Here is a 25,888-nt window from a genome sequence, read left to right on the forward strand (position 1 = left end):
CTCACTGTGGTTGTGACGTTCCTCAGGGCTCCGGACGAAGTTGGTTAAACTCCTTCTTCCCCGCTCTTTTCAACGTTTTGGGTCATTTTCACCAATTTTAAAGGACTGTGCCTCAGACAGCTGGGTTGTTGCAATTGTTACGGACCAGCAGCAACAGATCACTAATGGAGTCTGGTTTCGATGTCAAAACCACTAGCTTTATTAGTATTGTGACGGGGTCCTGAATTACCCCTATGAACTGTGTTTTTGAAAAGAGAGAAGGAGTTGTTGTTCAACACCGAACACATTGTTGGAGAGAGGGAGAGGTGGGGGGGGAGGGGAGAGAGAGAGAGAGAGAGAGAGAGAGAGAGAGAGAGAGAGAGAGAGAGAGAGAGAGAGAGAGAGAGAGAGAGAGAGAGAGAGAGAGAGAGAGAGAGAGAGAGAGAGAGAGAGAGAGAGAGAGAGAGAGAGAGAGAGAGAGAGAGAGTTATGGTTTCTCTGCAAGCTTGTTTACATTTTTACAAGGACACTGTCAGCTTCTGTGTTACAGAGAGAGAAGGGAGGAACTGTTTGATGGACAGCTGGGGCTCAGCACGGAGAGATAAGTAGGAGGTCCGCTGATAGACCACCAGACACATGGTTTTGGACACTGAATGAGCTTTGTTGTGTCCACAGAAAAAAGTGGACTTTGGAAGATCGATCAGGAGCATCGATCAGTGGCTCTCGCAGTGTGAAAAGGCTGTGTGGGAGTTATTCGTGTGCCCATCCCTCGCCTGGGTTAATAACTCCACCACAGAAGAACGGTCCCGTTTGTAGTGGTCACAGTCGGTGACTTCCAAAGGATTTCAGAGGACGACGGGACTATCGACGGCGTCAGCTTACCTGAAGACTCAATACTCTCCGTCTCTCTCACTCCATCACTACTCGACTCAATCCCTCGAACCGAACCGTCATTCAATGTCTGTAGTGAGATGCTGAAGATGTTCTATAGGTCAGTTGTGGAGAGCGCCCTCTTCTTTGTGGTGGCGTGTTGGGGAGGAAGCATTAAGAAGAGGGACGCCTCACGTCTTAATAAGCTGGTAAGGAAGGCGGGCTCTGTCGTGGGCAAAGTACTGGAGAGTTTAACATCGGTAGCTGAGCGAAGGGCGCTGAGTAGGCTACGGTCAATTATGGATAACTCTGAACATCCTCTACATAGCACCATCCAGAGACAGAGAAGCAGTTTCAGCGACAGGTTACTATCGATGCAATGCTCCTCAGACAGGATGAAGAGGTCAATACTCCCCAATGCCATTAGGCTTTACAATTCTACCGCCAGGACTTAAGAACTTTTTAAAAGCTATTATTAATGCTTTTTGAGATAGTGATTTAGATGCATATCATATTTTTACTGAGTTAAGTATTGTATGTAATTAGTTTTGCTACAACAAGTGTATGGGACATTGGAAAAAAGTTGAATTTCCCCATGGGGATGAATAAAGTATCTATCTATTGTTAGGGTTAATTTGCGACTGCCAGTTCAGGTCAGCGAGTCCTTTGTCTCTAAACTGCTAGTGTCACGTGATTCAGTAAAACAGGGAACTCGTGAAGAAATGGCATCGGACCAAGGACACAAGTGTCCAGCATTACCAAATATGTGTAGCGAGGGTTGGGCTAAGGGAAAGGGGTATAAATAAGAAAAGAATGTAAGGGGAGGGCAGAAAGCGCCTTCCCAGGGTCTTGTCTCCTCGCTGTGCCAGTTACGCTTCTGCATTAAAGCCAAGTTTTGTAATATTCCGGTGTTGGTTGTCTCTCTTCCTAAACGAACACAGGGCAGAATTTAAAGCATAACAATTGGTGACCCCGACGTGGGGAGGGAAGAGACAACAGGCTGGCGGATCCGACAGCAGACAACTTGCGGCCGCACCCCGACTAAGGTCAGGAAGTGCCTGTTATATCAAAGACTTCAACTAGATAGTTAAATTACTGAGTTAGATCTTGTCTGCCGACGGATCCTCACCAACCCCAAATTACCTCGGGAAAGATTATTCCCGGTGCAGAATCGTGACTGGTAAGTACTAACTTTGTCTTGTTTTGGTAAGTACTAACTTTGTCTTGTTTGTTTGTAGAAGAATCCTCCGCCGCCCACGAGGGGCATAAAAGTCTTCTGAGTGATGGTACCCGCCGCCCAGAGGGGCATAAAAGTCTCAGGAGTGAGGAGGATAAAAGTGTTGCCAGGTACACCACAGTGCACAGAGATACTGACACAGAGAACCTTAGACTGGTTGTTAAGAGGAGAAATCTCCCACGCGAAGGTCAGGTTTTGAAAGGCGACTGTCCCACGTTTGATTTTCTCCGTGCACTGGGGAGCCATGGAACACTTCAACTTTAAGTTACCAAAACTCAGACATTTGTGTGTTGAGTAACAGAGTATATGAGAGTTTTTAGAAATATGGTAAAATTGATAACTGTGCTTGTCTGGAAGCTAAAGATAATGAAAAGAAAAGTATCTCTGATTTCAAATCATTGTTAAAGGAAGCAGAGAAGGAAAATTTCCAGAAAATGATTTATTGAAACAGTTGTGGGAAGCTATTGCTGAGGCAGAAAAGTGTGCCTCTGTTGCTCAGCAACTACTTAATGATAAACGGCGGGAGGGCAGTGGTGGTGCCTCCTGGGATGATGTTTGGTGGGGAACGGGGTGGACCAGACGGAAAGCTGACCAGGAGCCTGATAGAACTCCGGGCGTTGGCCAACGAGCTGAAAGAGCAGTCCGGGGTAAACAACCCAGTGGTAGATTGGCTGAATAAGACCTTTGGTAAGTGGGGAGCGTTCCTGGGACAGTTGGCGTTAGGACTGTCTATTTCAATTGCTATTTTTATCACGTGTGGTTGTTGTTGCATACCCTGTATCAGGACCCTAGTCGTCCGGACTATAGATCGAGCTTTGACTGGAAAGGATGGACCTCCACCGGCGTACCAAACGCCGGTGTTCCCGGTGGAGGGAGAGGACACGGCCCTCCCTGAAAGCGGACACGCTATGGGAGGACACGGACTGGAATGGACCATGGCAAAGGGGGGATTGTGAATTTGTTCTTGAATAAGTTTTCAGAAATGTTGCGTGCTACTTGTAAAAATTGCTGATGCTTAGGGAACCCCTACCCATACTTTGTGACCCTAGGTCGGACAAATCAGGAAATGCAAAAAGGGAGGGCATACCAAAGAGTGCCGGGGGGACGCTCACCTCCCTTCCTGGTCCCGACAGCCGCGGAAAAGCTTGTAAGGGATGTGGCCTCGGGGAGGCCAAGGGAGGGAATGTTAGCGTTAATTTGCGACTGCCAGTTCAGGTCAGCGTGATATTAGCAGACAGAAATACAAGGGAGGGAGCGAAACAAGGGATCCTTTGTCTCTAAACTGCAAGTGTCACGTGATTCAGTAAAAACTGGGAATTCGTGAAAAAATTGATATCAGACCAATTAGAAGGGCAAAAGTGTCCAATATTACCAAATATGTATAACAAAGTTCAGCATTATCAGATATGTGTAGTGGGGGTTGGGCTAAGGGAAAAAGGGGTATAAATAAGAAAAGAATGTAAGGGGAGGGGAGAACGCGCCTTCCCAGCGGGGTCTTGTCTCCTCGCTGTGCCAGTTACGCTTCTGCATTAAAGCCAAGTTTTGTAATATTCCGGTGTTGGTTGTCTCTCTTCCTAAACGAACACAGGGCAGAATTTAAAGCCCAACAGTCTGAACCCGGGTGTGTGTGATGGGACGATGTGGGGGTAGCTTCACTCTGTGACTGTGCCGGGGGAGTGTCTGATGGACGGTGTGGAGGGAGCTTCATTCTATGTCTGACCCCAGGAGTGTGTGCTGGTACAATGCAGAGGGAGATTCACTCTGTGTCTCACCCTGGGAGTGTGTGATGGGACGGTGTTGAGGGAGATTCACTCTGTGTCTGACCCCGGGAGTGTGTGATGGGACAGTGCGGAGGGAGATTCACTCTGTGTCTGACCCCGGGAGTGTGTGTGACGTGACGGTGCGGAGGGAGCTTCACCCTGTGTCTGACCCCGGGAGTGTGTGATGGGACGGTGCGGAGGGAGATTCACTCTGTGTCTGACCCCGGGAGTGTGTGATGGGACGGTGTGGAGGGAGATTCACTCTGTGTCTGGCCCCGGGGGTGTGTGATGGGACGGTGTGGAGGGAGATTGTCTCTGTGTCTGACCCCGGGAGTGTGTGATGGGACGATGTGGAGGGAGATTCACACTGTGTCTGACCCCGGGAGTGTGTGATGGGACAGTGTGGAGGGAGATTCACTCTGTGTCTGACCCCGGGAGTGTGTGTGATGTGACGGTGTGGAGGGAGATTCACTCTGAGTCTGACCCCGGGAGAGTGTGATGGGACGGTGCCGTGGGAGATTCACTGTGTGTCTGACCCCGGGAGAGTGTGATGGGACGGTGCGGACGGAGATTCTATCTGTGCATGACCGGGGAGTGTGTGATCCGACGGTGTGGAGGTAGATTCACTCTGTGTCTGACCCGGGGAGTGTGTGATGGGACGGTGCGGAGGGAGATTCACTCTGTGTCTGACCCCGGGAGTGTGTGATGGGACGGTGCGGAGGGAGATTCACTTTCTGTCTGACCCCGGGAGTGTGTCATGGGACGGTGCTGAGGGAGCTTCACTCTGTGTCTGACCCCGGGAGTGTGTGATGGGACGGTGCTGAGGGAGCTTCACCCTGTGTCTGACCCCGGGAGTGTGTGATGGGACGGTGCGGAGGGAGAATCATTCTGTGTCTAACCCCGGGAGTGTGTGATGGGACGGTGTGGAGGGAGATTCACTCTGTGTCTGACCCCGGGATTGTGTGATGGGACGATGTGGAGGGAGATTCACTCTGTGTCTGTCCCCGGGAGTGTGTGATGGGACAGTGTGGAGGGAGATTCACTCTGTGTCTGACCCCGGGAGTGTGTGATGGGACAGTGTGGAGGGACATTCAGTCTGTGTCTGAACCCGGGTGTGTGTGATGGGACAGGCCATCTTGGCCCTTCTCTTCCGTGCTAAACACTCACTCTCTACCATGTCCCACTGACCTGCACTCACCCCATAACCATCCATTCCTCTCCTGTCCATATACCTATCCAATTTTTTTTTAAATGACAAAATTAAACCCGACTACAGCTACCACTCTCTGAGTAAAGAAGTTCTCCCTCGTGTTACCCCTAAACTTGACTCTCAACTCATGTTCTCTTGTTTGAATCTCCCCTACTTTCAATGGAAAAATCTTTTCTACGTCAACTCTATCTATCCCCCTCATAATTTTAAATACCTCTATTAAACCACCCCCCCTTCAACCTTCTACGCTCAGAAGAATAAAGACCTAACTTGTTCAACCTTTCCCTGTAACTTAGGTGCTGAAACCCAGGTAACATTCTAGTTAATCTTCTCTGTACTCTCTCTGTTTTGGTGACATCTTTCCTATAATTCGGTGACCAGAACTGTACACAATACTCCAAATTCGGCCTGATCAATGCCTTTTCCAATTGTAACATTACATCCCAACTCCTCGACTGAATGCTCTGATTTATAAAGGCCAGCATACCAAAAGGTTTCTTCAGCACCCTATCCACATGAGATTCCACCTTCAGGTAACTATGCACCATTATTCCGAGATCACTCTGTTCTACTGCATTCCTCAATGCCCTACCATTTCAGTTCATCGGGTGCTGGGGGCAGCAGTAACCCCATGTCACTGATTCTCCTATAATGAGACCAAAGTCAGACACCAAGACACTAAGTTACAGCGGTTTATTGATATCATCATGACAAATGTAAATCGACTCACTCACAGTCACACACAATTAACTGACCGGCGACAACGAGTGACAGTTTCAATAATCAGTCCCGTTTCTCACCGTCACTCTGCATCGGGGAACCGATGATTATAAAATCGCACTTCAGGGCCGTGTCCGGGATCGCTGCAGATCCAGGGTCACTGCCGAGGGATTTGTCAATTTCACATCATTATATCGGCCAGACTACCGAATGCACCGTCCTCAGCAAAGGGAGCAAAAGGATTCTCTCCCGGGATAACCCCCCCCCCCCCCCACCCCGGGACACCGGTGTCCCAGACTGAGCCCCGGACCCCCGGGCTCTTCCTGTCTGGGTAATTCCCCGGGGTGTCACGTGGGAGTCTCGAACACGCACATCCGGCGGAAGCTGCCCCGCCGGACAACAGGCGGAAACACGTCACTGCGGACCGCTGCAAGCGACGCACACAGCGCGGGGCCCGAGCCGGTTCCGTTAAAACCGTTGGGAATCAGTCCCGGCGCGCGGCCGTTAAAGGTAAAGGCGGGAGTTAAAGGGGAGGGCGGGGAGTCGGCCAAATGTCGCCATCCCGCGGGCGGGGATGTTCACACATTCAGATGTTCACAGATCCACACTCAGTCCGGGTCTGACTCCCCACAGAGATCTCAGTTCCTTCATCCCGGTCCGACTGAACTCATTCCCGTCCAACCTGAAACAGATGGGAGAATAAAGATGAAATAAACGGATTACACAACAGTGTCAGTGACAGGGGACCGGGGTTAATGTTTCAACAACACTCACAGACAAATATCACCAGAAAACCCGCGGATCCGCTGATATTTTATCACATTGAACATTAACACAAACACTCACCGGATCCACTCCAGACTCGGGAGGGTCAGTATGAGGCGGCGGAGAGCGGGGACAGATCGGTCTGTCAGAGAGTTTAATATCAGGTTCAGCACCGTCAGTGATGGGTTTGTACTGAGAATGGAGACGATATCCTCGGCACCAGAATCTGTGAGACCGACATCCCACAGCCTGGAGATGAGAGAGAGTGAGGGTGAAGGACACAGAGAGACAGGAGACGGTACAAATTCCCAGTGTTTATCAGTAACACAATTACTGATCACATTAATGTTCAGTGTCAGACACCCAGTGACTGTAAACACAATCTCCCACAGTCTGGTACTTACCCCAGTTTCTGTATTTTACACTCTGGGTTCCTCAGAGCCGCAGACACCAGTTTCACTCCTGAATCTCCCAGGTTATTATAACTCAGGTCCAGCTCCATCAGTGATGGGTTTGTACTGAGAGCGGAGGCGAGATCCTCGGCACCAGAATCTGTGAGACCCACCTTGTTCAACCTGGAGATGAGAGAGAGTGAGGGTGAAGGACACAGAGAGACAGGAGATGGTACAAATCCCCAGTGTTTATCAGTAACACAATTACTGATCACATTAATGTTCAGTGTCAGACACCCAGTGACTGTAAACACAATCTCCCACAGTCTGGTACTTACCCCAGTGTCTGTATTTTACACTCCGGGTTCCTCAGAGCCGCAGACACCAGTTTCACTCCTGAATCCCCCAGTTTATTATGACTCAGGTCCAGCTCCGTCAGTGATGGGTTTGTACTGAGAGCGGAGACGAGATCCTCGGCACCAGAATCTGTGAGACCGACATGCCTCAGCCTGGAGATGAGAGAGAGTGAGGGTGAAGGACACAGAGAGACAGGAGACGGTTCAAATCCCCAGTGTTTATCAGTAACACAATTACTGATCACATTCATGTTCAGTGTCAGACACCCAGTGACTGTAAACACAATCTCCCACAGTCTGGTACTTACCCCAGTGTCTGTATTTTACACTCCGGGTTCCTCAGAGCCGCAGACACCAGTTTCACTCCTGAATCCCCCAGTTTATTATGACTCAGGTCCAGCTCCGTCAGTGATGGGTTTGTACTGAGAGCGGAGGCGAGATCCTCGGCACCAGAATCTGTGAGACCGACACTCCTCAGACTGGAGATGAGAGAGAGTGAGGGTGAAGGACACAGAGAGACAGGAGACGGTACAAATCCCCAGTGTTTATCAGTAACACAATTACTGATTTTTTTCTTCAGCACGACTGCGCAAGTCGGCCAGTGAGAACAGTGAGAAGAGTTTAAAAGGAAGACAGATTTACAGAGCGAGCGTCAGAGGAGCGGGAGACAGAGTAGGAAGGCTTTGGCTCGACGGGGCTTCGGCGATAAAGGGTCGAGGCGAGGTAGGTTATCTGTTTACAATACAGACAGAGAGTATGTGTGTGAGGCTGGTTTTCTGTGCTCGGTGTCAGATGTGGGAGATCCTGGAGACTCCCAGCCTCCTGGACGGCAACATCTGCACCCGGTGTGTCGAGCTGTAGCTCCTTAGGGACCGAGTTAGGGAACTGGAGATGCAGCTCGATGACCTTCGTCTGGTCAGGGAGAGCGAGGAGGTGATAGAGAGGAGTTACAGGCAGGTGGTCACACCGGGGCCACGGGAGACTGAAGAAGTGGGTCACAGTCAGGAGAGGGAAGGGCAATAAGCAGATACTAGAGAGTACCCCAGTGGCTGTACTCCTTGACAATAAGGTCTCCTGTTCGAGTACTGCCGGAGGGGGGTGGCCTATGGGGTTGGGGAGCATCAGTGTCAGTGTCTCTGGCACGGAGTCTGGCCCTGTGGCTCAGGAGGGCAGGGAAAGGAAGAGGAAGGCAGCAGAGATAGGGGACTATAGTCAGGGGGTCAGACAGACGATTCTGTGGTGGCAGGAAGGAAATTCGGATGGTAGTTTGCCTCATAGGTGCCAGGGTATGGGATGTTTCTGATCATGTCCAAGATATCCTGTGGTGAGAGAGAGAACAGCCAGAGGTCGTGGTACATCTTGGTACCAGTGACATAGGTAGGAAAAGGGAAGAGGTCCTGAAAGTAGACTACAGGGAGTTAGGAAGGAAGTTGAGAAGCAGGACCTCAGAGGTAGTGATCTTGGAATTACTGCCTGTGCCACGTGACAGTGAGAATAAGATTAGGATGAGGTGGAGGATAAACACATTGACTGAGGGATTGGAGCAGGAGGCAGGGATTCAGATTTCTGGATCATTGGGACCTCTTTTGGGGCAGGAGTGACCTGTACAAAAAGGATGGGTTGCACTTGAATCCCTGGAGGACCAATATCCTGGCAGGAAGGTTTGCTAAGGCTACTGGGGAGAGTTTAAACTAGAATTGCTGGGGGGAGGGAACCAAATTGATGTGATGGAGGAGAGGAAGGTCGGCTCACAAATAGAGAGAATTTGGAGACAGTGTGAAAGGGAGGATACGCGGGTGAAAGAGAAGGAGGCACTCAGTCCGATGGTTTGAGATGTGTCTATTTTAATGCAAGGAGTATGATGAATAAAACGGATGAGCTTAGAGCGTGGATCAGCTCTCGGAGATATGATGTGGTGGCCATTACAGAGACTAGGATGGTGCAGGGGCAGGAATGGCTACTTCACGTGCCAGGATTTAATTGTTTCAGAAAGGACAGGGAGGGAGGCAAAAGAGGTGGGGACGTGGCACTGTTGATCAGAGGTAGTGTCATGGCTACAGAAAAGGAGGACACTACGGCATCTCTGGGTGGAATTTAGGAACAGGAAGGGGTCAATAACACTACTGGGTGTTTTGTATAGACCACCCAACAGTAACAGGGACATCGAGGAGCAGATAGGGAGACAGATTCTGGAAAGGAGTTTTAATAACAGGGTTGTTGAGGTGTGAGATTTTAATTTCCCAAATATTGATTGGTATCTCCCTAGAGTGAGGGGTTTAGATGGAGCGGAGTTTGTTAGGTGTGTTCAGGAAGGTTTTCTGACACAATATGTAGATAAGCCTACAAGAGGAGAGGTTGTACTTGATCTGCTATTGGGAAATGAACCTGGTCAGGTGTCAGGTCTCTCAGTGGGAGAGCATTTTGGAGATAGTGATCACAATTTTGTCTCTTTTACCACACCTTTAGAGAGGTATGGGTCAGTTAAGTTAGGGAAACCTTTAATTGGAGAAAGGGGAACTATGGGGCTATCAGGTTGGAACTTGTAAGCATGAATTGGAAACAGATGTTGTCAGAGAATAGTACCGAAGCAATGTAGAAAATGTTCAAGGGATATTTACATGGGGTTCTGAGAAGGTGCGTTCCAATGAGACATGGAAAGGATGGTAGGGGACAAGATCTGTGATGTACAAAGGCTGTTGTAAATCTAGTCAAGAAGAAAAGAAGAGCTTACAAAAGGTTCAAAAACAAGGTAGTGATATGAATCTGGAAGATTATAAGGCTAGCAGGAAGGAGCTTAAGAATGAAATCAGGAGAGCTGGAAGGGGCCATGAGAAGGCCTTGGCGGACAGGATTAAGGAAAACCCTAAAGCATTCTGCAAGTATGTGAAGAGCAAGAGGATAAGATGTAAGAGGATAGGACGAATCAAGTGTGACAATGGAAAAGAGCGTATTGAACCGGAGGAAATAGCGGAGATATTTAATGAACCATTTGCTTCAGTATTCATGACGGAAAAGGATCTTGGCAATTGTAGGGATGACTTGCAGTGGACTGAAAAGCTTGAGAATGTAGATATTAAGAAATATGTGGTGGAGCTTTTGGAAAGCATCAAGTTGGATAAGTCACCGCGACCGGAAAAGGTGTACACCAGGCGACTGTTGGAAGCGAGGGAAGAGATTGCTGAGCCTCTGGCGATGATCTTTGCATCATCAATGAGGACATGAGAGTTTCCGGAGGATTGGAGGGTTGCGAATCTCGTTCACTTATTCAAGAAAGGGAGTAGGGTTAGCCCAGGAAATTATAGACCAGTGAGTCTTACTTCAGTGGTTGGTAAGTTGATGGAGAAGATCCTGAGAGGTAGGATTTATGAACATCTGGAGAGGCAAAATATGATTAGGAATAGTCAGCATGGCTTTGTCCAAGGCAGGTTGTGCCTTACGAGTCTGAATGATTTTGTTGAGGATGTGACTAAACACATTGATGAAGGAAGGAAGAAGATGCAGTGTATATTGATTTCAGCAAGGCATTTGATAAGGTACACCATGCAAGACTTATTGAGAAAGTAAGGAGGCATGGGATCCAAGGGGACATTGCTTTGTGGATCCAGAACTGGCTTGCCCACAGAAGACAAAGAGTGGTTGTAGACGGGTCATATTCTGCATGGAGGCCGGTGACCAGTGGAGTGCCTCAGAGATCTGTTCTGGGACCCCAAGTCTTTGTGACTTTTATAAATGACCTGGATGAGGAAGTGGAGGGATGGGTTAGTAAATATGATGATGACACAAAGCTTGGGGGTGTTGTGAATAGTGTGGAGGGCTGTCAGAGTTTACAATGGGACATTGATAGGATGCAAAACTGGGCTGAGAAGTGGCAGATGGAGTTCAACCCAAATAAGTGTGAAGTAGTTTACTTTGGTAGGTCAAATATGATGGCAGAATATAGTATTAATGGTAAGACTCTTAGCAGTGTGGAGGATCAGAGGGATCTTGGGGTCCGAGTACATAGGACACTCAAAGATGCTATGCAGGTTGACTCTGTAGTTAAAAGGGCGTACAGTGTATTGGCCTTCATCAGTCGTGGGATTGAGTTTAAGAATCGAGAGGTAATGTTTAACAGTTGAGAGATTATGAGGGGGGATAGATCGAGTTGACGTGGATAGACTTTTTCCATTGAGAGTAGGGGAGATTCAAACAAAAGGACATGATTTGAGAGTTAGGGGGCAAAAGTTTAAGGGTAACACGAGGGGGAATTTCTTTACTCAGAGAGTGGTAGCTGTGTGGAGCGAGCTTCCAGTAGAAGTGGTAGAGGCAGGTTGGGTATTGTCATTTAAAGTAAAATTGGATAGGTATATGGACAGGAAAGGAATGGAGGGTTATGGGCTGAGTGCCGGTCAGTGGGACTAGGTGAGAGTAAGCGTTCGGCACGGACTAGAAGGGCCAAGATGGCCTGTTTCCGTGCTGTAATTGTTATATAGTTATATGTTGCAGCTATACAGGACCCTGGTCAGACCCTACTTGGAATACTGTGCTCAATTCTGGTCGCCTCACTATAGGAAGGACGTGGAAACCATAGAAAGGGTGCAGAGGAGATTTACAAGGATGTTGCCTGGATTGTGGTGCATGCCTTATGAGAATAGGTTGAGTGAACTTGGCCTTTTCTCTTGGAGTGACGGAGAATGAGAGGTGATTTGGTAGAGATGTACATGATAATGAGAGGCATTGATCATGTAGATAGTCAGAGGCTTTTCCCCAGGGCTGAACTGGCTAACATGAGAGGGCATAGTTTTAAGGTGCTTGGAAGTAGGTACAGAGGAGAGGTCAGGGGTAAGTTTTTTTACACAGAGAGTGGTGAGTGCGTGGAATGGGCTGCTGGCGGCGGTGGTGGAGGCGGAAATGATCGGATCTTTAACCTCCAGGAAGGCTACATGGAGCTTAGAAACATGGAGGGCTATGGGTAAAACCGAGGTAATTCTAAAGTAGAAACATGTTCAGCACAGCGTTGTGGGCCGAAGGGCCTGGATTGTGCTGTAGATTTTCTATGTTTCTTTGTTTCTACTGATCACATTAATGTTCAGTGTCAGACACCCAGTGACTGTAAACACAATCTCCCACAGTCTGGTACTTACCCCAGTTTCTGTATTTTACACTCCGGGTTCCTCAGAGCCGCAGACACCAGTTTCACTCCTGAATCTCCCAGGTCATTCCCCCCAAGTCTAAACACAAAGAGACAGATTGATGAACAAAGTGATTCAAACCGTGGGTCTGGGGGAATTTCTCTCACTTGGATATTTCAGGAAACATTAAACCCTTCAGTAAATCACTGATCGGAGTTCCCATCACTATCAGTGTCCCTCACTGACCAGCTCCAGTGTATTCACCGAATGTCGGTAATTTCGTCTGTCGGTGTGACTCTGTAAACTCCACATATTCTGTCCCATTCCCCGATGGCTAAACAAAATGTTCCTGACAGAAAAGCAGAAATGTCAATGGGACACAGTGAAATAGACCCACCCGAGCTAAAGGGATGGGGAAGAGAGATCCCACAAGAAGAGTGGGGGATGGGAACAGAGGCCCCACACGAGAAAGGGAGATGGTGAATAGAGATCCCACAGGAGGAAGGGGGATGGGGGAGAGAGATCCCGCAGGAGGAAGGGGAATGGGGGAGAGGGATCCCATAGGATGAAGGGGGATGGGGGAGAGAGATCCCACAGGAGGAAGGGAGATGGGGAAGAGAGATCCCACAGGAGGAAGGGGGAGGGGAAAGAGAGATCCCACAGGAGTTCGGATGGACGAGAGATCTGAAAGTAGGAAGGGGGATGGGGAAGAGAGATCCCACAGGAGGAAGGGGGATGGGGAAGAGAGATCCCACAGGAGGGGGGATGTGGTAGAGAGATCCCACAGGTGGAAGGGGGAAGGGGAAGTGATAGTTCCCTGAAGAGGAAGGAAGATGTGGAAGGGAGACCCACAAGAAGGGTGGGGTATGACAACAGAAGCCCCACAGAAGAAAGGTGGATGGGGAATAGAGATCCCACAAGAGGAAGGGGGATGGGGAAGGGAGATCCCACAGGTGGAAGGGGGACGGGGAAGACAGATCCCACAGGAGGAGGGGGGATGGGGAAGTGAGATCCCACAGGAGGAAGGGGGATGGGGAAGAGAGATCCCACAGGAGGAAGGGGGATGGGGAAGTGAGATCCCACAGGAGGAAGGGGGATGGGGAAGAGAGATCCCACAGGAGGAAGGGGGACGGGGAAGGGACATTGCACAGGAGGAAGGTTGAAGGGGAAGGGAGATCTCACAGGTAGATTGCTACCCATGCCCCGTGCTAGTGAGGCTAGAAATAGGAAGATAATGCAGCTGAATACGTGGCTGAGGGGATGGTGCATGAGGGTGGGGTTCATGTTTCTGGACAATTGGGCTTTCTTCCAGGAGAGGTGCGACCAGTTCGAATTGGACAGTTTGCACCTGAACTTGAGGGGACTAACATCCTTGCCGGTAGGTTAGGCAAGTTCTGCTCAGGGGGTTTTAAACCAGATTGTAAGCGGAGGGTGCAGTGTGGTAGAGCTGATAGTGATGTGGAGGAGGATACGGGTCATGTGAGGACTGCTTGTATAGACAGATATCAAATGTTTGTACGTGATAGAAATGTTCTCAGGTACATCTATTTCCATACGAGGAGTATTGTAGGTAAGGCAGATGAGTTTAGGTTGTGGATTGGCACATGATGATATCGACATCATTGCTATTAGTAAGACTTGGTTGCAGGAGGGGCAGGACTAATAACTATATAAACATATAACAATTACAGCACGGAAACAGGCCATTTCGGCCCTTCTAGTCTGTGCCGAATGCTTACACTCACCTAGTCCCACTGACCCGTACTCAGCCCATAACCCTCCATTCCTTTCCTGTCCATATACCTATCCAATTTTACTTTAAATGACAATACCGAACCTGCCTCTACCACTTCTACTGGAAGCTCGTTCCACACAGCGACCACTCTCTGAGTAAAGAAATTACCCGTCATATTACCCTTAAACGTTTGCCCCCTAACTCTCAACTGATGTCCTTTTGTTTGAATCTCCACTATTCTCAATGGAAAAAGCCTATCCACGTCAACTCTATCTATCCCCCTCATAAGTTTAAATACCTCTATCGTCCCCCCTCAACCTTCTATGCTCCAAAGAATAAAGACCTAACTTGTTCAATCTTTCTGTGTAACTTAGGTGCTGAAACCCAGGTAACATTCTAGTAAATCTCTGTACTCTCTCTATTTTATTGACATCTTTCCTATAATTCGGTGACCAGAACTGTACACAATACTCCAAATTTGGCCTTACCAATGCCTTGTACAATTTTAGCATTACATCCCAACTCCTATACTCAATGCTCTGATTTATAAAGGCCAACATACCAAAAGCTTTCTTCACCACCCTATCCACATGAGATTCCACCTTCAGGGAACTATGCACCATTATTCCTAGATCACCCTGTTCTACTGCATTCTTCAATGCCCTACAATTTACCATGTATGTCCTATTTGGATTATTCCTACTAAAATGCAGTACCTCACACTTATCAGCATTAAACTCCATCTGCCATTGTTCAGCCCACTCCTCTAACTGTTCTAAATCTCTCTGCAAACTTTTAAAACCTACTTCATTATCCACAACGCCACCTACCTTAGTATCATCTGCATACTTACCAATCCAATTTACCACCCCATCATCCAGATCATTAATGTATATGACAAACAACATTAGACCCAGTACAGATCCCTGAGGCCCACCACTAGTCACCGGCCTCCAACCTGACAGTTATCCACCACTACTCTCTGGCATCTCTCATCCAGACACTGTTGAATCCATTTTACTGCTTCAGTATTAATACCTAACGATCAAATCTTCCTAATTAACCTTCTGTGCGGAACCTTGTCAAGGGCCTTAATGAAGTCCATATAGACAACATCCACTGCTTTACCCTCGTCAACTTTACTTGTAACCTCTGCAAAAAATTCAATAAGGTATGTCAAACATGACCTTCCATGCACAAATCCATGATGACTGTTCCTAATCAGACCCTGTCTATCCAGATAATTATATATACCATCTCTAAGAATACCTTCCATTAATTTACCCACCACTGACGTCAAACTGGCAGGCCTATAATTGCTAGGTTTACTCTGGGAACCCTTTTTAAACAATGGAACCACATGAGCAATACGCCAATCCTTTGGCACCATCTCCGTTTCTAATAACATTTGAAATATTTCTGTCAGAGCCCCTGCTATTTCTACACTAACCTCCCTCATGGTCCTAGGGAATATCCTGTCAGGATCCAGAGATTTATACACTTTTATATTCCTTAAAAGTGCCAGCTTCATGTTCCGGGGTTCTGTTGTTTCAGACGTGATGGGGGTAGGGATGAAAGGAGAAGGAGTGGCATTACTAGTCAGGGAGAATATCACAGCTGTGCGTAGACGGGACAGCCCGGAGGGCTCGTCTACAGAGGCCATATGGGTGGAGAGTGAGGAACGGGGAAAATGTGAGCACACGAATAGGGTTGTATTATAGACCACCCAATAGTCAGAGAGAATTGGAGGAGTAAACCTGTAGAGAGTTAGCAGACCGATGTAAGAAACAGAAAGTTGTAATCGTAGAGGATTTTAAATTTCCACATATTGACGGGGACTCCCACTCTGAGAAAGGGTTAGATGGCGTGGAGTTTGTCAAATGTGTTCAGGAAAGTTTTCTAAATCAATATATTGAGGTACCAACGAGAGAGGGTGCAGTACCTGATCTCCTATTAGGGAACCAGACAGGTCAGGTGACAGAAGTATGTGTAAGCAAACATTTTGGGTCCAGTGACCATAATGTCATTAGTTTCAAGATAATTATGGATAAGGATAGGACTGGTCCACCAGTTAAGGTTCTGAATTGGAGAAGGACCAATTTTGTGGAAAAGAGGGAGGATATGCGAAGTGTGGATTGGGATAAGTTGTTTTCTGGCAAGGATGTGTTCAGTAAGTGGAAGGCCTTCAAGGGTGAAATTTTGAGAGTGCAGAGTTTGCATGTTCCTGCCAGGATTAAAGTCAAAGTTAACAGGCATAGGGAACCTTGGTTTTCAAGGGATATTGGCGATCTGGTTAAGTAGGTGTTTAGCAGGAATAGGCAACAAGGAACAATTGAGGTACTTGAAGAGTATAGAAAATGTAAGCGAATACTAAAGAAGGAAATCAGAAAGGCAAAAAGAAGACATGAGGTTGCTTTGGCAGATAATGTGAAGGTAAACCCAAAGGGTTCCTACAAGTATATTGAGAGTAAAAGGATAGTAAAGGACAAAATTGTTCCCCTAGAAGATCAGAGTGGTCGTCTATGTGTGGAGCCTCACGAGATGGGGGAGATCTTAAACAGGTTTTTTGCATCAGTGTTTACACAGGAAACTGGCATAGCGGATATGGAATTAAGGCAAACAAACAGTGGTGTCATGGAACATATAGAGTTTAAAGAGGACGAGCTGCTTGCTGCCTTACAGTGAGTAAAGGTCGATAAATCCCCCGGGCCTGACATGATATCTCCTCGGACCTTGAGAGAGACTAGTGTAGAAATTGCAGGGGCCCTGGCAGAAATATTTAAAATGTCCTCAGCCACGGGTGCAGTGCCGGAGGATTGGAGGGTAGTTCATGTTGTTCCGTTGTTTGAAAAAGGCTCCAAAAGTACACCAGGTAATTACAGGCCAGTGTGCCTGACATCAGTAGTAGGTAAATTATCAGAAGGTGTTCGGAGAGATCGGATATACAAGGATTTGGACAACCAAGGGCTGATTAAAGATAGTCAACATGGCTTTGTGTGTGGTAGATCATGTTTAATGAATCTTGTAGTGTTTTTCGAGGAGGTTACCAAAAATGCATATGAAGGAAAGGCTGTGGATGTTGTCTGCATGAACTTTAGTAAGGCCTTTGACAAGGTCCCACGTAAGAGGTTAGTTCAGAAAGTTCAGACACTAGGTATCCATGGAGAGGTTGTAAACTGGATTCGAATTGGCTGTGAGGGAGAAGACAGAGAGTGGTAGTGGATGATTGCTTCTCAGACTGGAGACCTGTGACTAGTGCTATGCCTCAGGGATCTGTGCTGGGACCATTGTTGTTTGTTGTCTATATCAATGATGTAGATGATAATTTGATAAATTGGATCAGCAGGTTTGTGGATGACACTAAGATAGAGGCGTTGTGGACAGCGAGGAAGGCTTTCAAAGCTTGCAGAGGGATCTGGACCAACTGGAAAAATGGGCCAGAAAATGGCAGATGGAATTTAATGCAGACAAGTGTGAGGTGTTCCATTTTGGAAGGACAAATCAAGGTAGGACATACACAATAACGGTAGGGCACTGAAGAGTGCGGAGGAACAGAGGGATCTGGGGGTTCAGATACATAAGCCCCTGAAAGTGGCGTCACAGGTGGACAGGGTTGTAAAAAAGGCTTTTGGCATCCTGGCATTCATAAATCAAAGTACTGAGTATAGGAGTTGGAATATTATGGTGAGGTTGTATAAGGCATTGGTGAGGCCAAATTTGGAGTATTGTGTGCAGCTCTGATCACCGAACTGTAGGAAGGATATCAGTAAGTTTGAAAAAGTGCAGAGAAGATTTACTAGGATGTTGCTGGGTGTGCAGGAGTTGAGTTACAAGGAAAGATTGAACAGGTTAGGACTTTATTCCTTGGAGCGTAGAAGAATGAGGGGAGATTTGATAGAGGTTTACAAAATTATGAGGGTATAGACAGGGTAAATGCGAATAGGCATAGATTAGGAGAGATACAAATGAGAAGACATGGCTTCAGTGTGAAAGGGGAAAGGTTTAGGGGGAGCATTAGGAGGAACTTCTTCACTCAGAGGGTGGTGAGAGTGTGGAACGAGCTGTCATCTGATGTAGAAAATATGGACTCACTCTTAAGCTTTAAGAATAAATTGGATAGATACATGGATGGGAGAGGACTGGAGGGTTATGGACTGGGTGCAGGTCAATGGGACTAGCGGAATAAGGTTTTGGTACAGACTAGAAGGACTGAATGGCTTGTTTTCTGTGCTGTAGTGGTCTATGATTTTATGATTCTATGGGGAGGAGAGATCCCACAGGCGAAATGGGGATGGGAAAGAGAGATCACAAAGGAGGAAGGGGATGGGGAAGTGAGATCCCACAGGAGGAAGAGGGATGGGGAAGAGAGAACCCACGGGAGGAAGGGGGATGGGGAAGAGAGACCTCACACGATGAAGGGGGATGGGGAAGAGAGACCCCACAAGAGGAAGGGGGATGGGGAAAAGTGATCCCAACGCAGGAAGGGGGATGGGGAAGAGAGATCCCACAGGAGGAAGGGGGATGGGGAAGAGAGACCCCACAGGAGGAAGGGGGATGGGGAAAAGCGATCCCACCGGAGGAAGGGGGATGGGGAAGAGAGAACCCACGGGAGGAAGGGGGATGGGGAAAAGCGATCCCACCGGAGGAAGGGGGATGGGGAAGAGAGATACCACAGGAGGAAGGGGGATGGGGAAGAGAGACCCCACCGGAGGAAAGGGGATGGGGAAGAGAGACCCCACAGGAGTAAGGGGGATGGGGAAGAGAGATCTCACAGGAGGGAGATGGGGAAGGGATGTCCCACAGGAGGATGTGGGAAGGGGAAGAGAGATCCCACAGGAGGAAGGGGGATGGGGAAGAGAGATCCCACAGGAGGAAGGGGAATGGGGAAGAGAGATCCCACAGGAGGAAGGGGGATGGGGAAGAGAGACCCCACAGGAGGAAGGGGGATGGGGAAAAGAGACCCCACCGGAGGAAAGGGGGTGGGGAAGAGAGACCCCACAGGAGTAAGGGGGATGGGGAAGAGAGATCTCACAGGAGGGAGATGGGGAAGGGATGTCCCACAGGAGGATGTGGGAAGGGGAAGAGAGAACTCGCAGGGTGAAAGGGGATGGGGAAAAGCGATCCCACCGGAGGAAGGGGGATGGGGAAGAGAGATCCCACAGGAGGAAGGGGGATGGGGAAGAGAGATCTCACAGGAGGGAGATGGGGAAGGGATGTCCCACAGGAGGATGTGGGAAGGGGAAGAGAGAACTCGCAGGGTGAAAGGGGATGGGGAAGAGAGATCCCACAGGAGGAAGGGGGATGGGGAAGAGAGACCCCACAGGAGGAACGGGAATGGGGAAAAGCGATCCCACCGGAGGAATGGGGATGGGGAAGAGAGATCTCACAGGAGGGAGATGGGGAAGGGATGTCCCACAGGAGGATGTGGGAAGGGGAAGAGAGATCCCACAGGAGGAAGGGGGATGGCGAAGAGAGATCCCACAGGAAGAAGGGGATGGTGAAGTGAGGTCCCATGGGAGGAAGGGGAGAGAAGAGAGAGGGATTAAACAGGATGAAGGGGGAAGGGGTTGAGAGATCGGCCAGGAGGAGGGATGTGGAAGAGATGTCCCGCAGGAGGAGGGGGGTGTGAAAGAGAGATCCCACAGGATGAAGGGGGATGGGGATTAGGGAAACCACAGGAGGAAGGGGGATGGGGAAGAGAGATCCCACAGGAGGAAGGGGGATGGGGAAGAGAGATCCCACAGGAGGAAGGGGATGGCGAAGAGATATCCCACAGGAGGAAGGGGGACGGGGAAGAGAGATCCCATGGGTGGAAGGGGGAAGGAGAAAGAGGGATTAACCAGGATGAAGGGGGATGGGGTTGAGAGATCGGCCAGGAGGAGGAGGGATGTGGAAGACAGTTCCCACAGGAGGATGTGGGATTGGGAAGAGAAATCTCACAGGAGGAAGGGGGATGGGGAAGAGAAATTACACAGGACAATGGGGCATGCCAAAGAGCGATCCGGCAGGAAGTGGCAGGTATTCGAAACAAGGCCCTACAGGAGTAAGGGGATGGGGAAGAGAGTTCCCAGAGGAGGAAAGGGGATGGCTAAAAGAGATCTCAGAGGAGGAAGGGGGATGAGGAAGGAAGATCCCACAGGTGGATGGGGGATGGGGAAGAGACATTCCTCAGGAGGGAGGGGGTTGGGGAAGAGAGGTCCCACAGGAGGAAGCGGGATGGGGAAGAGAGATCCCTCAGGAGGAAAGGGGATGGGGAAGAGAGATCCCACAGGAGGAAGGGGGATGGGGAAAAGAGATCCCACAGGAGGAAGGGGGATGAGGAAGGAAGATCCCACAGGTGGATGGGGGATGGGGAAGAGAGATCCCACAGCAGGATGTTGATGGGGAGCAGAGAGTGCACAGGTGGAAGGGGATGGGGAATAGAGATCCCACAGAAGTAAGGGGATTGGGGAGAAAGATGGTGGGGAGGAGATATCCCACAGTTGGAAGGAGAATGGGGAAGAGAGATCTGACAGGAGGATGTGGGATGGGGAAGAGAGATACATGTGGAGGGACAAGACAGATCCCACAGGAAGAGGGGGCTTTATGATGACCCACAGGAGGAAATGGGATGGGGAAGAGCAATCCCTCGGAAGGAAGGGGGGTGGTGACAATAGATCCCACAGAAGGAATGGGAATGGGGAATACAGATCCCATAGGATGATCAGGCATGGGGACGAGAGATGAGACAGGAGGAAGTGGGTGGGGAAGCGAGATCATACAGGAGGTTGGGGGATGAGTAGGAGAGATCCCATAGGAGGAAGAGTGATGGGGAAAATAAATGCCACGGGAGAAAGGGGGACGGGGAAGAGAGATCCCATCCGATGTAGGGGATTGGGAAGAGAGATCCCACAGAACGAAGGGGGATGGGGAAGAGAGATCCCATCCGATGTAGGGGATTGGGAAGAGAGATCCCACTGTATGAAATGGGATATTGAAGAGAGATCCCACAGGAAGAAAGGGGTGGGGAGTTTAAATCCCATAGGAAGAAACGAGTTGGGGAAGACAGATCCAACAGATGGAAGTGGGATGGGAACAGAGGCCCCAGAGGGTGAAAGGGGATGCGGAAGAGAGATCCCACAGGAGCATGAGGGGTGGAGAAGAGAGATTCCACTGTAGGAATGGGGATGGGGAAGAGAGATTCATCAGGAGGAAGGGAGTTGGTGATGAGAGATCCCACAGGAGGAAGTTGTATAGGGAACAGAGAGCCCACAGGAGAAAGGGAGATGGGTAGAGAGATCTCACAGCAGGAAGAGGGATGGGGAAGGGAGAGCCCACAGGAGAAAGGGAGATGGGTAGAGAGATCTCACAGCAGGAAGAGGGATGGGGAAGGGAGATCCCACAGGCGGCATGGGAGTGTGGAAGAGAGATCCCACAAGCAGGATGAGGCATGGGGAAGAGAGATCCCACAGGAGGAAGGGGGATGGGGAAGAGAGATCCCACAGGAGGATGTGGGATGGGGAAGAGAGATCCCACAGGAGGAAGGGGGATGGGGTAGAGAGATCCCACAGGAGGAAGGGGGATGGGGAAGAGAGATCCCACAGGAGGAAGGGGATATAGAGAGAGATTAAACAGGATGAAGCGGGAAGGGGTTGAGAGATTGGCTAGGAGGAGGAGGGATGTGGAAGAGAGTTCCCACAGGAGGATGTGGGATTGGGAAGAGAAATCTCACAGGAGGAAGGGGGTTGGGGAAGTGAAATTCCACAGGACAATGGGGCATGCCAAAGAGAGATCTGACAGGAAGAAGTCGGTGGGGGAGAGAGATCCCAGAGGAGGAAGGTGTATGGAGAAGAGACAACCCACAGCAGGAAGGGGGATGGGGATGAGAGATCCCACAGCAGGACGTAATGGGGAAGGGAGATCCCACAGAAGGAAGGGGAATGGGGAAGAGGGATCCCACGGCAGGAAGGGGGATGGGGATGAGAGATCCCACAGAAGGAAGCGGGATGGGGAAGAGAGATCCAACAGGAGGAAGGGGGATGGGTAATAGAGATCCAACAGAAGGAAGGGGGATGGGGAAGAGAGATCCAACAGGAGGAAGGGGGATGGGGAATAGAGATCCAACAGAAGGAAGGGGGATGGGGGAGAGAGATTCCACACGAGGAAGGGGGATGCTGAGGAGAGATCCAACAGCAGGAAGGTGGAGTGGGAACAGAGAGCCCAGAGGATGAAAGGGGGATGGAAACGTGAGATCCCACAGGTGGATTGCTACCCGTGCCACGTGCTAGTGAGGCTAGAAATAGGAAATTAATGCAGCTAAATACGTGGCTGAGGGGATGGTGCATGAGGGTGGGGTTCATGTTTCTGGACAATTGGGCTTTCTTCCAGGGGAGGTGGGACCAGTTCGAATTGGGCAGTTTGCACCTGAACTGGAGGGGACTAACATCCTAGCCGGTAGGTTAGCAAGTTCTGCTCCGGGGGTTTTAAACTAGTTTGCAGGGGGAGGGGGCAGAGTGTTAGAGCAGATAGTGAGGTGGAGGAGGATAAGGGTCATGCGAGGACTGCTTGTATAGACAGATATCAATGGTTTGTACGTGATAGAAATGTTCTCAGGTACATCTATTTTGATGCAAGGAGTATTGTAGGTAAGGCAGATGAGTTTAGGGCGTGGATTGGCACATGATGATATCGACATTATTGCTATTAGTAAGACTTGGTTTGCAGGAGGGGCAGGACTGGCAGCTTCATGTTCTGGGTTTCCGTTGTTTCAGAGGTGATAGGGCGGAGGGATGAAAGGGGGAGAAGTGGCATTACCAGTCAGGGAGAATATCACAGCTGTGTGTAGATGGGACAGCCCGGAGGACTCGTCTACAGAGGCCGTATGGGTGGAGCTGAGGAACGGGAAAGGTGTGACCACACGAATAGGGTTGTATTATAGACCACCCAATAGTCACAGAGAATCGGAGGAGCAAATCTGTAGAGAGTTAGCAGACCAATGTAAGAAACAGAAAGTTGTAATCGTAGGGGATTTTAACTTTCCACATATTGACTGGGACGCCCACTCTGAGAAAGGGTTAGATGGCGTGGAGTTTGTCAAATGTGTTCAGGAAAGTTTTCTAAATCAATATATTGAGGTACCAACGAGAGAGGGTGCAGTACCTGATCCCCTATTAGGGAACCAGACAGGTCAGGTGACAGAAGTATATGTAAGCAAACATTTTGGGTCCAGTGACCATAAAGTCATTAGTTTCAAGATAATTATGGATAAGGATAGGACTGGTCCAACAGTTAAGGTTCTGAATTGGAGAAGGGATTTCCAATTTTGTGGAAATGAGAGAGGATCTGGGAAGAGTGGATTGGGATAAGTTGTTTTCTGGCAAGGATGTGTTCTGTAAGTGGAACGCCTTCAAGGGTGAAATTTTGAGAGTGCAGAGTTTGCATGTTCCTGCCAGGATTAAAGGCAAAGTGAACAGGCATAGGGAACCTTGGTTTACAAGGGATATTGGTGATCTGGTTAAGTAGGTGTTCAGCAGGTATAGGCAACAAGGGACAAATGAGGTACTTGAAGGGTGTAGAAAATGTAAGGGAATACTAAAGAAGGAAATCAGGAAGGCAAAAAGACATAAGGTTGCTTTGGCAGATAATGTGAAGGTAAACCCGAAGGGTTTCTACAAGTATATTGAGAGTAAAAGGATAGTAAAGGACAAAATTGGTCCCCAGGAAGATCAGAGTGGTCGTCTATGTGTGGAGCCTCACGAGATGGGGGAGATCTTAAACAGTTTTTTGCATCAGTGTTAACACAGAAAACTGGCATAGCGGATATGGAATTAAGGCAAACAAACAGTAGTGTCATGGAACATATAGAGATTAAAGAGGAGGTGTTGCCTTACAGTGAATACAGGTAGATAAATCCCCCGGGCCTGACATGATTTTTTCTCGGACCTTGAGAGAGACTAATGTAGAAATTGCAGGGGCCCTGGCAGAAATATTTAAAATGTCCTCAGCCACGGGTGCAGTGCCGGAGGATTGGAGGGTAGCTCATGTTGTTCCGTTGTTTGAAAAAGGCTCCAAAAGTACACCAGGTAATTACAGGCCAGTGAGCCTGACATCAGTAGTAGGTAAATTATCAGAAGGTGTTCTGAGAGATCGGATATACAAGGATTTGGACAACCAAGGGCTGATTAAAGATAGTCAGTATGGCTTTGTGTGTGGTAGAACGTGTTTAATGAATCTTGTAGTGTTTTTCGAGGCGGTTACCAAGAATGCATATGAAGGAAAGTCTGTGGATGTTGTCTACATTGACTTTTGTAAGGCCTTTGACAAGGTCCCACATAAAAGGTTAGTTCTAAAGGTCCAGACACTAGGTATCCATGAAGAGGTTGTAAACTGGATTCGAATTGGCTGGGTGGGAGAAGACAGAGAGTGGTAGTGGATGATTGCTTCTCAGACTGGAGACCTGTGACTAGTGGTATGCCTCAGGGATCTGTGCTGGGACCATTGTTGTTTGTTGTCTATATCAATGATTTAGATGATAATTTGATAAATTGGATCAGCAGGTTTGTGGATGACACTAAGATGGATGCGTTGTGGACAGCGAGGAAGGCTTTCAAAGCTTGCAGAGGGATCTGGACCAACTGGAAAAATGGGCCAGAAAATGGCAGATGGAATTTAATGCAGACAAGTGTGAGGTGTTCCATTTTGGAAGGACAAATCAAGGTACGACATACACAATAACGGTAGGGCACTGAACAGTGTGGAGGAACAGTGGGATCTGGGTTTTAGATATGTAAGTCCCTGAAAGTGGCGTCACAGGTGGACAGGGTTGTAAAAAAGGCTTTTGGCATCCTGGCATTCATAAATCAAAGTACTGAGTATAGGAGTTGGAATATTATGGTGAGGTTGTATAAGGCATTGGTGAGGCCAAATTTGGAGTATTGTGTGCAGCTCTGATCACCGAACTGTAGGAAGGATATCAGTAAGTTTGAAAAAGTGCAGAGAAGACTTACTAGGATGTTGCTGGGTGTTCAGGAGTTGAGTTATAAGGAAAGATTGAACAGGTTAGGACTTTATTCCTTGGAGCGTAGAAGAATGAGGGGAGATTTGATAGAGGTTTACAAAATTATGAGGGTATAGACAGGGTAAATGCGAATAGGCATAGATTAGGAGAGATACAAATGAGAAGACATGGCTTCAGTGTGAAAGGGGAAAGGTTTAGGGGGAGCATTAGGAGGAACTTCTTCACTCAGAGGGTGGTGAGAGTGTGGAACGAGCTGCCATCTGATTTGGAAAATATGGACTCACTCTTAAGCTTTAAGAATAAAGTGGATAGATACATGGATGGGAGAGGACTGGAGGGTTATGGACTGGGTGCAGGTCAATGGGACTAGCGGAATAAGGTTTTGGTACAGACTAGAAGGACTGAATGGCTTGTTTTCTGTGCTGTAGTGGTCTATGATTTTATGATTCTATGGGGAGGAGAGTTCCCATAGGCGAAATGGGGATGGGAAAGAGAGATCACAAAGGAGGAAGGGGATGGGGAAGTGAGATCCCACAGGAGGAAGAGGAATGGGGAAGAGAGAACCCATGGGAGGAAGGGGGATGGGGAAAAGCGATCCCACCGGAGGAAGGGGGATGGGGAAGAGTGATCCCACCGGAGGAAGGGGGATGGGGAAGAGAGATCCCACAGGAGGAAAGGGGATGGGGAAGAGAGATCCCACAGGAGGAAGGGGGATGGGGAAGAGAGACCTCACAGGATGAAGGGGGATGGGGAAGAG

At 48.7% G+C, this 25,888-nt stretch overlaps 1 protein-coding gene across 1 annotated transcript in view; it reads right to left on the reverse strand.

Annotated features, from left to right (window-relative positions):
• Nucleotides 1–5,644: 5,644 nt before the first annotated feature.
• LOC140721097 (NACHT, LRR and PYD domains-containing protein 12-like) overlaps nucleotides 5,645–25,888 on the reverse strand; it is a 69,220-nt gene continuing 48,976 nt past the window's right edge. The window contains exons 8-12 of the mRNA XM_073035962.1: nucleotides 12,418–12,499; nucleotides 7,603–7,941; nucleotides 7,277–7,435; nucleotides 6,946–7,127; nucleotides 5,645–5,702 (exon numbers count right to left, since the gene is read on the reverse strand). Of these exons, the coding sequence (XP_072892063.1) occupies nucleotides 5,645–5,702; nucleotides 6,946–7,127; nucleotides 7,277–7,435; nucleotides 7,603–7,941; nucleotides 12,418–12,499 (820 nt within the window). The remainder of the gene's footprint in view (nucleotides 5,703–6,945; nucleotides 7,128–7,276; nucleotides 7,436–7,602; nucleotides 7,942–12,417; nucleotides 12,500–25,888) is intronic.

Source organism: Hemitrygon akajei, unplaced genomic scaffold, assembly GCF_048418815.1.
Source record: "Hemitrygon akajei unplaced genomic scaffold, sHemAka1.3 Scf000050, whole genome shotgun sequence".
Taxonomy (NCBI): Eukaryota; Metazoa; Chordata; class Chondrichthyes; order Myliobatiformes; family Dasyatidae; genus Hemitrygon; species Hemitrygon akajei.